The following is a 16,565-nucleotide window of genomic DNA, read 5'->3' as shown; positions in this document are numbered from 1 at the left end:
ATTCGTGTTGCAAAAATTGACTATTCATTACAACATATCCAACATATCGAGTATCCCACTGACATTTTCCTTTTGTTTTCAAATGAATTGGGTATCCCACTGACAGCTCTGCTTGAGATTTTGCTAACGAGACTAGAACCAATCATAGAACCCGGCTGGCTCTACAAAACTACGGGATCATGCAACTGGTGAGTACGAAAACTATTTTTGCTTTTTATTTATTGTGTATTTTTATTCCAGATAATCTTCAGCAAAATGCACTGCAGAATTGAAATGCTCCTATGGTGGAACATATACGCGTTGAGGCCAGCTGTGAACCTTTCGATTCAGCCTTCCGGGATAGCAAGTCGAGCATCATAGATAACCATAGTTATTAACATATTGCTGACGAAGAGCAACGACTTTGAAACAACAATTTGGTTCCAGTGCATGTCTTTTGATATATTCTTTTCTTTGTAATAAAATGACTGAAATGATTGCAATGTATTTTCTTTTTGATGTTCATTCCTTTTCAAAAACAAACCAACACAAACAAGGGGCGAGCAGTGCTGGAAGCAGTGTTGCAAGCAGGTCGACGCCTGTGTTGGCCAGACAGTGGCGTCAAGTTGTTCGATGAATGTATAGAAATGGTCGATAAATCGATTGCAAGGTGGCAGCATTTGAGGTCGATTGTTGACATTTGATCGACCCAATCTTGGCAGGCAAACCGCTCACGATTTTTCTCGTGTTTCATGTTCCGTCTGTTACGAATGGATCACGAAATAACCCGTGTTGTCTACACTTGATGATTAAATCCTTGATCTGCCAAGAATCTATCAAGGCCTATCGATGGCTCGTCTTCGTCTCATCCACACCGAAGGAAACGATCTCATTCGTGAAATTCGAACAAATGATGCGTAAAAGTTTGCCCCTAAACGTGCGGTCCTTAATATGTTAATATCGTTCGTTACAGTTGATTTGGTTCTCGCCAATTTCGCTTTCATTTATGCGTTGCACGAATATTTTTTCGAGCGTTGTTCCTCTTGTTTGAACGATATTTTGAGAACTGAAGAGCAAACGTTAAAATCAATATAGAAAAATTATTTTGCACATATATAGCTCCGAAATGAAAGTTGTATTGAAGACACCTATTCCATTACTCGTCTACAAGGTCTTTTTTCCGGAATACATTTCTAGATCAACATGTCAAAAAAGACCCTCTATCTTCTTTGATCGATTCTCTTAATCTACATTCCCTTTCATTAATAACTCAGCAGTAACAGGATTTCCTGATGTGTTCGACGCCAAGGAGTGTGAAAGGGGGCCTCGTTTATCAAACTACATGGCAAAACTGGAGCAAAATCTGTCTGAAAGTCCGTGGTTATCGAAAGAGAAAGACGGTGAAGAGAATCGATCAAAGAAGATAGACCCTTTTGACATGTTGATCTAGATTTAATACAATTTCCTTGCAATTTTACGGGTGGCGTTAGCAGTGGTACTTGAGTGATCTGTGGTCAATGGAATCTTTTGTGGTCTGCATAAATTCTTGACGTTCAACAAAATTTATTTCAATTATCTCATCGTGAGTTAAAATTCCATCCAGATCATAGATTGTATCTGTGACGAAGTCGTACAACATGTATCATAACAATATAAATCTTTTAAAGTGACAATGTAACATATTAATAGTAATCGATGTCTGGTTCTATTTTGGAATCGAGAAAAGAAAATGGAAAATGGAGAATTAAATTGAATATGGGTTATGTTATGATTCACAAGGTGACAGACAGAATTTTCAATTTAGATTGTATCATAGAAAATACCAGGAATCTAGACCAAACATCGTAATGAAGCCGGGTGCACAGGACAAGAATACCGATGTTTTGGTCAAGAACGTTGAAGAACGTGTAGCTGGAAGCGGCTCAGAGGACATCCAGTGGGAAATCTCACGGGATGATCTGGAAAAGGTCAGAGGCTCGAGGAAGAGGAACGCTTCTACGGCCGAATTGCCGGGAAGTTTACGGCGCTCGAAACGGACAAAGCGCCCATTCGAAAAACAGAATTATTATTATTATACAAAAAGAAATTGTCAGAAATCCTTTAGTGGCGATCAAAATAGCTGACATATCGAATTGCAAAATTAAAATATTAGTCAGTTCATATGAATTATGCTGAATTGTTAGAATAGGTTGATTAAAAAAAAATAAAAGGGACGACTGTTATGTCTACCTTCAATATAAAACATTGTTACAGTGTAGTCGGAGCTGGACTCCGTTCGTAACGCAGGTAACGCCTGCGCCGACTGATAAATGTGACAATAAAGTCAGTTCTATATTCGACCATCAACAAGACTACAAGTGTATTCGTTTCAGCTCCCGAAAAACTTTTTTATATTTCTAACAGATAGATTTGTCGGTTGATTGCCAGACCGCTCGGCTTAAACCAAGGCTTTGAAATGCCCCGGTCGGAAATGATACCTTTTTTTCAAACTTGTGCTTTAACTTGTATTTCACTTCAGGCGGTGTGGATGACTTGTCGCTGGAGTAGTAATTATCATTTCCTAGGATATGCGTTTTGGACAGCGGAAAATAACTTTCGTCGTCCAGAACGAAAGACGTCCCTCGGTATTTTTTGGTCATCCACCGACACTGTGATTTAACCGTCTCAATCTGCTCCTCCGTGTACTCCGGCGACCTCGTCTTCTTCCTGCAGACGATTCCTTCCATCTTGAGGGTCCGATGGATCAATACGTGGGAGCAGCCATATTTCCGACCAGCGTCACGCAGGCTGGTTGCGTCCTTGTTGTGAAACAGCTTCTTTAACGATGTCTTCCTCTGCTTCGTCATTATCGTCACCGGACGACCACTTCCGACCTTCCGCTCTACGTTCAGGGAACCCAGGATACGATATACCGTACTGACAGGTACATTTTCTTCCTTAAAATGTGCCACCGTGTACTTTTTTTCTTGCTGGAAATGCGTTTCGTAGAACCGTACAATGCGTTCGCGGAGCACGTGCTGTTTCGACGCCATCTTTGCTTTGACTAAATTCAAACTAGCAAAACCAAACACGCCTTCTGTTTCTAGGGAGCCCAAAGAGCAATTTTCTTGGAGAAAGAAAATTTTACGCTCTTTATTTGAGTTACTGAAAGGTATTGAAAAAATTCTCATTTTTTATTTAACACCCGTTAATCAAGCACAATTTGGGATGTAAGGGTTTTTGGGTATGAGAAATGTTTTTATGATGGCATGACACCCCTCCAAACATGACAATTAAAAATTTTCGGAAAACTCTGAAGGAAAATGGGAAAATTCGGAAAATTAAATTTCCATATGTTCCACAATTACATAGTGACAAGTGCTGTTAGTCCATTTGATGTTTGCACTAGCGAAATTGATCTTAGTTCGAAACTGGAAATGGATTCTATTGTGATGAAACGCGCTCCTATATCTTCTTCTATCTGTACCAAAAAAATGATCGCCGGATGTGTTGATAAGAGCAGAACTTGAGGAAGGAATTGTCCGATTTAGGGCTGTCTTTATCCAATCATATTTTCTGTATAAAACATTTATTCCATGTAAGGGAGAAACATGTTATTTGTAAGTGGTTGAAAAATCTTGAACGAGAATTGTGTCTGAAAATAATCTGATGTTATAATGATGAGTTTTGTTAGAAATACTAGGAATTTTATAGTGAAAGGTAAATTCAACGGGGTCGATGAAAAGATCAATCAATAAACAGTTCTGCGATTGGACCCATGAACTCGCTCATAGTAAGAAAACGTGGATGTTTGAAGGTATTGATAACAAAAAAAAACAATTTTGGGCGGGACGAAGTCTGCCGAGTCAGCTAGTACTACATAGAATTTGGAACAAACTGAAGCGCAATACAAATAACTTTTCGGGCAATTTTAATGAAAGAATCAAAGAATAAAAAAAACCGTTACTACTAATAAAGGCCATTTGCATTATTATTTTTTCAAAGGTTATTTGATTTAAAATTATAATCAGAATAGCACGATTAATATGTAAAGCAGTTTGCGTTGTATCGAAAGAAAGACGCACTGCCTGAGACGAGAATTGTCTAGTGTAATTTTGCCTCAGAATGGTCGCTGGGAATTTGTTAATAACACATATTTTCAAAGCGCTGGTGTAGTCTTAGTCGATTTATGGAATGGAACACGTCCTCTGAAAATTCTCCCAACGATCACATGAAAGGTTTTGTATTGCGCTGACAACAACAATTAAGTTGAGATACTGTAGCTGGATAATGTACAGTTAAGAGACTTTCAAACTTTTGCCTACTTCATTTTTCGAATATGTGTTTTTTTTTATTTCTATTCATTTGTTCACAAAAAAAAAGTTCATTTCTTGAATTGTTTTTTATCATTAAAAAAACACCAAATATATAATAAGCAGGGGTACCAATTGTACCGCACCACGACTGTATTCTGACGACTGTCACCATCATTGGCCCGTAACAGTCGTTAGATCAATCTATTAACGACAATCACACAGTGAAAATGTCGTGCGACATTTATATTTACTGTCGTGTGCTGTACACGGCTGCATTTCCATATGTGAGTATTTTGTTCATTCGTCTGCGACAGGCCTGGTTGCTAACTAGTCATGTTGTTTGTAGATTCGGAATGCAATCGTAAATGCATTGCTACTGTCGTGAATGATTTTTTTTCCCTCGTGCTGATGATGTCGGGTGTCTTTGTATATATTATGCAACGTCGTTCGCTTACAAAAATGTGTTCTTTATTCACCAGTATTTTATTAATTTTCTCATTCGCAAACTATAGGTTGTAGGCTTTGAAACGGAAGATAATTTTCAGTTTCTGGTGAATTCTGCAGCATATTCCGAATTGTGAGTAGTGAGGAGTGTGAGCAACAGGGGAGAATCTGTTGAAAGAAATGCGAGAGGAAGTGTTGTGGGTGGAATTAGCGTAGATGAAAGTTTCGCGGGTGCAAATGCATGGCCAGATGAGAGTGAAGCTGGGGGTAGTGGAGCGGGTAGGAGCAACGATGGAGTGGATCGTTCGGATGGAATTTCTAACCCGAACGGAAATCGAACTCGAAGCCCCCGTGGCAAGCGCCACGCAAGCCACTAGGTCATGAGGACCATACATAATAAAAAATATGTCCTTTTTTTAATTCTTTATTGAAGAGACTTTCAGCCTCCTGGGCTGGTTCGCCTCTAAAAAAAATTGTACTGAGCCTGTTTGAAATCCATCGGTTTTCGAACGTTTAAAGTTGGCTTCCTACTTGGAGGATAAACCTAAACATTCCCATCACTGAGTATTTCCCGATGTCATCAATATACATATTAACAAAGAAACTCTCGCCTAGAATCATTAAGGAATCCGTGCTTGTTTCTCCTATGAATTGCTGCTCATTTGTGTACCTATCTTGATTCGGCCATCCCAACAGTACATCATTCTCGATACAGCCGATCTAAAATTGAATCGGCTGTCTCTGTATATACGTAACTTGTGCTCACAACCACATCCCAGAGCGTACTGGTGAAAAAGCACAAACGCATAAAATAAAGGCTTGTCTTACGATCGCGATTTCTTGGTCATGACATTTTTCTTGCGACAGTCAAATTTGACAGTAACTCGGGTAAACCGATGATATTCATCGCATCGTGAGCAACTGTTACAGCGACAGAATTAATGGAGTAGCAGACACGAAAAAATGGAAAATTAACAGTACGTTTGGCTCACTACGATCGGGCCCGACAAATCAGACAAATTCGACGAAGCACCGACTGCTATAGCACTGGTTTATTTTATTCATTCGTGCTCTGTCGCTTGTATGCGAATGTAGCGCGCACACAGTGAGTCTCGATTTTATTTCATACCGACTGTAATGAAAATGCAGTACTTTTGGGACGCCTGATAATAAGACTAATTTGAAATTGAATATAGGCACAATGCAGTTATTTCCTTTTTTGCAATTACAATATATGGAAGAATGTCCACGTGTACTACATGAGAGGGATATAGTCAATGTCCACGCTTGTCCACGGATGGGGAGGGGGTATCTAAAAGCGTACTTTTTCTGTCCACGTGGTATGTGGACAGCCCCATACTAAGTTATATGTTATCACCTAACATGTACGAATAATTCGTGTTGCAAAAATTGACTATTCATTACAACATATCCAACATATCGAGTATCCCACTGACATTTTCCTTTTGTTTTCAAATGAATTGGGTATCCCACTGACAGTTCTGCTTGAGATTTTGCTAACGATACTAGCACCAATCATAGAACCCGGCTGGCTCTACAAAACTACGGGATCATGCAACTGGTGAGTACGAAAACTATTTTTGCTTTTTATTTATTGTGTATTTTTATTCCAGATAATCTTCAGCAAAATGCACTGCAGAATTGAAATGCTCCTATGGTGGAACATATACGCGTTGAGGCCAGCTGTGAACCTTTCGATTCAGCCTTCCGGGATAGCAAGTCGAGCATCATAGATAACCATAGTTATTAACATATTGCTGACGAAGAGCAACGACTTTGAAACAACAATTTGGTTCCAGTGCATGTCTTTTGATATATTCTTTTCTTTGTAATAAAATGACTGAAATGATTGCAATGTATTTTCTTTTTGATGTTCATTCCTTTTCAAAAACAAACCAACACAAACAAGGGGCGAGCAGTGCTGGAAGCAGTGTTGCAAGCAGGTCGACGCCTGTGTTGGCCAGACAGTGGCGTCAAGTTGTTCGATGAATGTATAGAAATGGTCGATAAATCGATTGCAAGGTGGCAGCATTTGAGGTCGATTGTTGACATTTGATCGACCCAATCTTGGCAGGCAAACCGCTCACGATTTTTCTCGTGTTTCATGTTCCGTCTGTTACGAATGGATCACGAAATAACCCGTGTTGTCTACACTTGATGATTAAATCCTTGATCTGCCAAGAATCTATCAAGGCCTATCGATGGCTCGTCTTCGTCTCATCCACACCGAAGGAAACGATCTCATTCGTGAAATTCGAACAAATGATGCGTAAAAGTTTGCCCCTAAACGTGCGGTCCTTAATATGTTAATATCGTTCGTTACAGTTGATTTGGTTCTCGCCAATTTCGCTTTCATTTATGCGTTGCACGAATATTTTTTCGAGCGTTGTTCCTCTTGTTTGAACGATATTTTGAGAACTGAAGAGCAAACGTTAAAATCAATATAGAAAAATTATTTTGCACATATATAGCTCCGAAATGAAAGTTGTATTGAAGACACCTATTCCATTACTCGTCTACAAGGTCTTTTTTCCGGAATACATTTCTAGATCAACATGTCAAAAAAGACCCTCTATCTTCTTTGATCGATTCTCTTAATCTACATTCCCTTTCATTAATAACTCAGCAGTAACAGGATTTCCTGATGTGTTCGACGCCAAGGAGTGTGAAAGGGGGCCTCGTTTATCAAACTACATGGCAAAACTGGAGCAAAATCTGTCTGAAAGTCCGTGGTTATCGAAAGAGAAAGACGGTGAAGAGAATCGATCAAAGAAGATAGACCCTTTTGACATGTTGATCTAGATTTAATACAATTTCCTTGCAATTTTACGGGTGGCGTTAGCAGTGGTACTTGAGTGATCTGTGGTCAATGGAATCTTTTGTGGTCTGCATAAATTCTTGACGTTCAACAAAATTTATTTCAATTATCTCATCGTGAGTTAAAATTCCATCCAGATCATAGATTGTATCTGTGACGAAGTCGTACAACATGTATCATAACAATATAAATCTTTTAAAGTGACAATGTAACATATTAATAGTAATCGATGTCCGGTTCTATTTTGGAATCGAGAAAAGAAAATGGAAAATGGAGAATTAAATTGAATATGGGTTATGTTATGATTCACAAGGTGACAGACAGAATTTTCACGACGGATAATCACGATTAACGAACGTAAAAAATGACTTATTTCGGATGGCGTTGAAAAAAACTACAACTACTTATTAAATTTTCTACAAAAATGCTTCGACACCCTGCCGGGTTACCTTACGGCAATAAGTCGGAACCTTAGCCATGACCGATGAAAAGATGGCATGTTCTTCAGCTCTTTTGGCCACGAAATTATTGGAGTAGATCCTCTGTTTGATGTTTGCCCAAAAAATCATCGGTCACAGCTGGGGAATGTTGGAAGTGCTGGCGGTCTTCGATATAACGTTTCTCTTTAGCAGGTCCATCTTTTCCAGTGTTCTCTTGGTTTAATGGACCGAGGCCAGGTCCGGTCAAAAGACCACATGCTTCTTCGTGTGATACTTCTTAATGAAGGCGGCAACTTCCGGTAGACACTTCGTACTGTATATATCCCCATTCGCCTCAAGGCCAGAAAGAAAAAAACAACTACTAGGACTACTAGGACCATTTTCCATGATCGATGATTGTTCCCATCCAACGTTAAGTAGGTCTTGTTATCGTCTCTTCGCCGAAAATATGTTTTTCACCAGGACCTTCATCCGCCTCAGACACGGGCGGCCTTGATTGGTTTTGGCCAGATGCTTCTTCACTGTTTGATCGGTTGCTCCAACTTCCCCGCACTTTGAGCGAAACGATGAGGCCCCCTTGCTCTCGACTTTCTTCTTCAGTTTTTACTGCACTTTGCGGTTGGGCAGCACCGTCGGGCGACCGGAACCAGGTTTCCGTGATAGTACGAACAAAGCATCGAGTGTAGGTGCTTGACTGTTTTCGTAATGGCTGCAACAAATCAACAGACAAAGACGACGAAGCATTTTTGTAGATTTCGTTGAACTATCTCCATTCGATTGTTTTTCTTCGCCATCCGAAATTAATTCATGTTTTTATACATACGTTACTGCAACATAAGCATGGCACACATTCACAGAATAAACAAAATGATGACACGCGAGAGTGAAATTGGGTAACAGGGTACATGTTTATTTATCAACGACAAATCCACGAAAGATGTTTTGATACAAACTGAACAAAGCTGAAAGCTGAACAAGATTCCGCCAAAATAAACAATTTTATATTTGCTTCCAAATCTATATATTACATAATCATTACTTCGTTACGATTACGATTTGCAATATACTCTTCCATCGCTTGAATTGTTTTAACTCATTCTTTAATCTATCATGCATATTGTTACACGGAAATAGAAGCCTTGAAATGTGTTTATAACATACATTATTGGAGCTGATTTAAATTTATTTCGTCAGTCGATTGGAAACATAGATTCAATGTATTCTAAAGAACTACTTTGAGCTAATATTTCTAATATTTAGCTAATATTAGCATACATACAACAATATACCAACTGTTAGAGACTCAATGGTGAAGAAAAAGCCGCGTTTGTTTAAATGTATGTTGAAGTAGTCTGTAGATATGAACAACTTCCTTCTCTAGAATACTCATTGTCGGATTCATTACAGAGCTCGATGACCAACGCCCGAACCTGCTCCTTGATCTTGATTTGACGAAATAGACTCGACATCATCACATCTGAAAAAACCGAAAGAATATATTCAGTTTATTAATTAAACATGAATTATTGATTTTATGTCGACAATGTATGATTAATTTCGCGAAATTCGCGTGATTGTGAACTAGACTGATTTATGCATGATGCATTGAAGTGGCGCTACCTTTTGATGGCTTCCTGAATTAGAAAAACATATCCGGCAGTAACGTTCTGTCACACCATCATGAATAACGGTTTTAATCTTGTACGGGGCAAACGAAACTATCGAAAAATGATGATATATACAATAACTTGCTCTGAAGTGAATGAACCAAGCCAGATTTGCCGCAATTCCTTAGTCGAGACTGGATTGAAGAAAACGAATTATTTACAATAATTTAGTCAACCGAACGAAACTGTAACTGACGATACTCGCAAACGTCAATTGAACAAATACAATAATGGGATGTTACGGGACCAGAAACAAGCGCAAAACGCTCGGATCACACACTGGAAAAATCGTCATGCCAACACTGAATCAGCCCCTTCTGATTACCGTTTGTCACGTCACGTGTCATGCCCGTGACTTTCCCGCACGATACGGGGAAGACATCGTAAAGACGTGTTCACATTACGCCGAGCGGCCTTGGCCGCCCGGTAAAGCCGAGTATATGTGGATGTATGGCCAGGGCTTGCCGACGTGCCGAAAACCGACTCGAAACTAACCGAACCGAACCCGAAACAAGTGAGTCCGGTTCGAGAAAATCGAACCAAAACGAAACGAAGTAAATTGGCGTGACGACATTGTGCTTCGTGTGTTCGTGACGGCTTCGTACATCCGATGAGGTTTCGGCTTCGTGCACCCGATGTGGCGTCCACATTACATAACGAACCGAATATGCCGCCTGGTATAGGCCGATCGGCATCATTCGGCATAATGTGGACGCGCCTTAACAGTTGATTCGATGCCGACTGCCAAAGAATGACAGACGAGAGGAACCAGACTAGGAAACGTATGCTCACTGTGGCTACGCGTCAGAACAGAGCGAGGTACGGAAATAAAAGAGCTGCCGAAAAAAGGTTCCACCGTCGGGAAAGTGCGGGTACGAACAGTGAGCTGAAATACAGCAAAGCCGCTAGGGAGGTCGACAGAACGACAGAACTTCTAAAAGCGGGAAGCGGAGCGGGTGCACAATGTGATTCACCGGATGATATGAGAATCTGGGAGGATGAACAAATGTCAGATGACTGGTCGTAAGGTCCCATTTGTTCCTTGTTTTCCGATGAAACTAATAAAGCTGATCCAAATGACATCGGAGGGATCTTGCGTACGAATAGCGAGTGAGATCTCTGCCGTTTTGGTAACGTTAGATGGACTGAATCAAGGTGATGTGCTCTCAAACTTAGTTTTGACGTAGGACTACGTCTAACCGGAAGATATAGGGGGTGAAATGGAAATCTAGGCACTGAACAAGTAGGAAAAAATGCAAGATTTGGAACGCTTATAACTCGAGCATTTCTCAATAGATCGCAAAGGTTTTTGCATCAATTGATAGGAAATATATCTACGCATCTATCATAACGAATAACATTTCATTTTTCTTGAGATAAATAATTGAATAATTGTGAAATATCAAGCATTGTCCAAATACACTATGTGCCCATTTTTGATTGGTCCATTTTATGCTCCTCAAATCGTACCGACCAACATTGGAAACATTGGTCGCAGTCTCACACATGCGTAATTCTCGAGCCAGTCAGTCAGCTTAAAAATCCCCGCTCCGCTGCCGTAACGATCATTCTCATCCAAACCGTACACCACATCGGTTCGCATCACAACACATCAACAAACCAACCCAAGCAGCCATGCCTGGACATGGTAAAGGAGGAAAAGTGAAGGGAAAGGCAAAATCCCGCTCGAACCGTGTTGATCTGGAGTTCCCCGCAAGGGTAGCTAGGCCGAGCGCGTTAGTACCAGTGTACCAGTCCACCTAGCCGGCGTTATATAGCTTCGGCCGCCGAAGTGGAAAAGCTGCTCGCGACGATAAGAAAACCCACATTCAGAACAGACCACATTCGGTTTGGTGGACATCAAGACAACAACAGGCAGTTGCAGCGAGTGGCGAGTGGCAAACGCAATCGCAAAACGGCATCAGGTAGCAGAAGAAAAAAGTTTGTTCTTTATACAAACTGCTTTGGTGGCAAATCCAGAACAAGGCGGCATCGAGGGCGTTCGAAATGGTTTTTTTTTCAAAACCACGAGTACTAAGTTTTCTAAATTGGAACCATTCCATAAAACAAGGCGCTTTTCAGGGCCATTAAACCTTCCAAAAAAGAGTTTAGGAAATAAAGTTCAATGCATTCCAAAATAATAATAAAACACAAATTGATTTTTTTATAATTTGTTTGCCAGGATATGATGAGTATGTGAATTTGGCAGTTGTTCTGAGCTTATTGATGGTTGTGGACTTTCCCGATTATCCAATTTTCACCAATTCTTAATTTGCTTCTAGATTGAAAGTATAGTAATTTATATTTAGCTCGACATTGAGCTAATTGGATGGATCTGTAATGCGACATTTTTGTAAACATAGAGTTCGGGGTCCAAATTATGACCCCACATTGAAAGTCGACACTGTACCACTGTCATCGGAAATGTTCAATTACAGGTTAAAATTACCTCCAATCCGATACTGAGTGGTGGTAATGCGACGTGCCATTAAATTTAATTTACTGACCAACATGTCACAAGTTGGATGGGAAGAAATTTTCCAACTGTGAAAGCTGTGGCGAGTGGCAAACGCAAAAGCTAAACAGGAAGGTTTAACCGAACAAGATGGGGATATCGAGTGATTAAACAGTAAACTAATCCATTTTTCAGGTGGATAGGTAGGTATTCCCGTAGGAGAAGAAAATAAAACAATATATTTGAAATATATATTTAACAAAAGCTGTCCCCTTTGTATAGTCCTACGTCACTCCGGTTATGTCCCCGACATTACCCACCCGTCTTTTTTCTCAACATTGCACTGGGAGGTTACATGCTTCTTGGTTTTGCGGATGACATCGATATTATCGGGATCAATCGTAGGGCTGTAGAAGAGGTTTTTTTTGTCTTTTTAAGGGAGAAGCGGCTAGCTAGGAACTCAACATCATCATCATGGTAGCTGGTAGAGAGCGTGAAAATCCCAGATGTGTTGGTAGTGAGGTGGAGTTGAATGAGGAACGATTCGACTGATTGTATTCGTATATCGTATATTATTGGTACAATCGTGACTTGTGACATTGATGTGAGCCGTTAAGTCAAAAGATGAATTCCAGCTGCTAGCAGAATTTTCTACGGACTACAAAGTCATTTGAACTCCCGTAGTCTGCAAACTCGCCAACTAGCGCTGTATAGAGCCCTTTACGGGCATGAAGGAAGCCGATTAACGAGCGCTCGGTGTTTAAGGTGTTCAATAAGTGGCGGTAAACTGGAAGAATGAAGAGTTTATAAATATGCTGATATAGTGAAATTAATACAACGTGGCCGATTACAGTGGGCTAGACATTTGGCCAGAATGTCGGATCCAAGTGCCGTCGAACTATTTTCAGCAGAGAGTCAGAAAGAGAGCCGGATTCGGCTTCGACGTAGATACTTCACCCGATGGTTATGTGCTGTGGAGAAAGTTGCACGGGCCGTCGATGGTGACTGGAGAACGACTGCACAAGACCGACGATACTGGAAGTCTTTAATTTATTCGGCGGTGGTCCGGTAAACGGACTGTTGCCGCAAAAGTAAAGTAAGTAGTAAATCTTGGGGAATGTCCGATGCGATTGCTATGAATTTCGCAAAATCCGTCTGTAGCATAATTTGCTTCATCAACATTAATAATGTTAAAACTCTTTCATAAAAACTTCAAATGTTTTCTGATCTGACATTATCAATGGAAGACGCAGTTCTACGTCGAAAAACAATGTGCGCTCTTCCCGATCAAAACAATTAGTTCATTCTACAAAGTACTCACCAAGCTCAAAAAAAAAAAAAAGAATATATTATATTGAACAATATACCTATATTTAATATTCGAAGCCAAAAATGTAGAAATGTAGAATAAATAGAATGTAAATTATATAGTCACCTCTTGTTGGTGTCGTCTTGTTGTAGTAGTGGCTGTCTGCTGCTATCACGTTCAATTTCATGGCACTCACACTGACATTCTTCAGGTTTTACATAGTTGTAGAGAACTCCTGAGGACTTTTCCATTGACTGTTCCTTTTGATGGTGTATTGTTATTCGTTTTGGTAATTTTCTTTTCTCTGGAATACTTTCAAAGTCTATCCATTGTTGGCTAGTTGCGGTTTTACGAGGTGGCAATGGAGGTGGTTCTTCGGCACTACACCGTGTACCCTTTGCCGTGTCGTCTTCATTACTATTCGACACAGTTTGATTATTACAGCTCATACTTTGTTCGCCAAATTCAAACCAATTTTTACCAGATGATATTGAAGTTTTCCGAGGTGATCGTATCTTTTGTGGTCTGTCCAATACTACATCATGCTTTTTAGGCAAACTTATTCTAAGTTTTTCACCACGAACCAATGTTCCCTCTGGATCATCGGTTGTGTTTGTGATACCGCAGAAATTTTCCAATGAGGCCGGATGAATCGGCGTTGTGGATCTAGGTCTCTCTAAAGGGCAAGTTTTCATTTCCATTTGCGCTCGTTCTTTCATTGGTACTAATTTCACACCCACTGATCGTTCCTCTGGAAGTGTTGTCGGAATGTATGGTAACTCATCATCGAACGATTCTTGCAGAACCAGCCCGGCACTTTCGTGATCTTCGATTACTAACATATTTGAGTGCGCATTTGTACATGTAATAGTTGAGTCCATTTCAGAATCTTTTTCGCTCTCTGAGGATAGAGCTTGTTCGTCGTGAGTTACTGATGACCTTTGTTCGGGAATATTTAGCACATTTGGAGTAGCAGATGACATTTTTACGGTACATTCATCTCTGCTAGTATCCTGAGATACGGAAGAGTCATCGCTAACTGACGTATTTGGTTCATTTTTATGTTTTTTAATTTCCATTTTTTGTTGAATGCCGATAATTTGTTCTGAATCGCCTATATAACGTGAATGTCTAAAAGAATCTATGACGTCACCTGAGGTGCTATCAGATCGGCTGAATCGTTCTTTTTGGTTCCGTCTTCTGATAGTATCAATTTGTTTATTACGGAATACTATGTGGGATGCATCAGATTTCGTTTGATCTTTTATATCGGCAGTATCTACATTACACTGTTCGTTTATCATGGTTTCTGAAAGCTGACTACATTGGCTTTCTGTTTTAGAGATGCTGAACTGGGTGGTAAACACTTGTTCTTCACTGCCAATACCCATCTTTGTCGAGAATAATAGTCTTTTCTTTTCTTTCGCAGACATGTTCGCTATTACACACTGTGGAACGATTTCATTATTCGTGTTCGAATACACTGTGGAGGAATTTGAGCCATTATCACTTGTGTTCGGAGCAACTACGCCGTTCTTCATAGTATTCATGGGAACAGCATCCGTAATACTGTTCACATTACCGTTTTGGATGATCATTGAAGATGTGATTGCATCATGACTGTCCTGCGAACTATTGCGCTGTACCTCCATACTCCACAAGCTATCCTGTTCTTTTTCTTCTATTGGTGATTTCAACGGGATTGTAATACTTCCATCGGCATTTTCTATACGATAACACTTGAGCGGTGGCATAGGGTTTGGTCTGTTATGTAATGTGACGATGCAATTATTGATCAATTTCATCGATTGGGTAGAAGGAGACACTTTCTCAGGAACTTTTGATTGAGAGATCAATTTGGGCGCTGAATTAACAAAAACAGACTTTAATTGCTTTTCTTCTGGTGGCGTATGCAGAGGAATATGAATGCTTTTGCCATCTAATGGAGTATCATAATACTTTAAGTTAGGTCGAGAATTTATGGACGACTGCTGTTCGTTATTGAATCTAAACTCAACGTTGGAGATGTTATGCAATGGGCCATGTGGATTTGAATCGACTGGTGACGGTGATTTCGATTTTTCCCCATTTTTCTTAGGTTTAAATATTGCTAATACAGATTTTTGTTTGTTTGGAGTATTACTCAATGAAACATGATCCCTCTCTCTACTTTTACTGCGAGATCTGCCCCTAAATTCATGCATGGTAACAGTGGCACTCTTTTTTCTTATGGGTCCTGTACCAGGTGAATCTGGGCTGGTTGAGTCCCTCAACTTCAAAATAGAACAGAGAGAACTTTTTCTCGAAAGGATAGTATTAGCGGGTGATGGAGAACGACTACCATTCTCGCGCAATATTTTAGCTTGATGAATTGATTTTGGACTTACACTAGGTTCTTCGCGTTGAACTCCTCGTTCGCAAGCATTTTCCAGTTTTAGATAATTTGGTTTTCCCTGGTCTTCATCCAATATTCTTTCGTTATCAGCTATTCCATTATCGCTGTAGCAGTGATCTGGCTTCAGTTTTATCCGAATGTATTCGGTTCCACTTGGCATCACTCCAATTATCGGCCTACATAAATCTTTCGGTGGAAAATATCGTTTGTTTGAAATACTCCTACTAGTCTGGATTTGTTCAACCATCTCTTCCTTTCGACTAATATTGGCATTGCTATCTGATTTTCGTCTATATATTTCAGTTTCTTGTATAGTATTGCTTTTTGCTACATTATTAACAGAAAACGCAACGTCTACATTTACGCCCTCAGCCAAAACCGCCTCTGTAGGGTCCCTTTTTCGGGATAAAATTACTTGTTCCAGCATTTTAGCAGTAGACGGTTCAATGCTACTTGGGATACTACCATCAGTAATTCCTTGTAATGGTTTGGGGCCACAAAAAGATGTTTCAAGTAGCATCCGGTGAGGCGATGGTGACCGAGAGATTCCCGATATTGCTGACAACTTGCTGTTCGCTGACCCTTGGCTACCAACGCTAGATATACGACTTGTTCGACCGGATATACACAAAAATGAAGCGACCTCAGAACTGGCGGAATCTTTGCGTTGGTGGTAGGTATACACTTGTTGTTGATCGTCAAGCTTCAATACGACAGGTGAACATCTCTGAAAAAAAACATG

General features: G+C 40.1%; 1 protein-coding gene across 8 annotated transcripts in view; it reads right to left on the bottom strand.

Annotated features, from left to right (window-relative positions):
* Positions 1-8,886: 8,886 nt before the first annotated feature.
* LOC129764659 (uncharacterized) overlaps positions 8,887-16,565 on the bottom strand; it is a 35,397-nt gene continuing 27,718 nt past the window's right edge. For all 8 annotated transcript variants that reach the window (XM_055763967.1, XM_055763973.1, XM_055763966.1 and 5 more), the window contains 2 exons: positions 13,555-16,550; positions 8,887-9,474 (listed from right to left, as the gene is read on the bottom strand). In XM_055763967.1, the coding sequence (XP_055619942.1) occupies positions 9,399-9,474; positions 13,555-16,550 (3,072 nt within the window). In that variant the 3' untranslated portion in view covers positions 8,887-9,398. The remainder of the gene's footprint in view (positions 9,475-13,554; positions 16,551-16,565) is intronic.

This window comes from Toxorhynchites rutilus, chromosome 2 (assembly GCF_029784135.1).
Source record: "Toxorhynchites rutilus septentrionalis strain SRP chromosome 2, ASM2978413v1, whole genome shotgun sequence".
Classification (NCBI taxonomy): Eukaryota; Metazoa; Arthropoda; class Insecta; order Diptera; family Culicidae; genus Toxorhynchites; species Toxorhynchites rutilus.
This window is presented reverse-complemented; position numbering and strand designations above follow the sequence as displayed.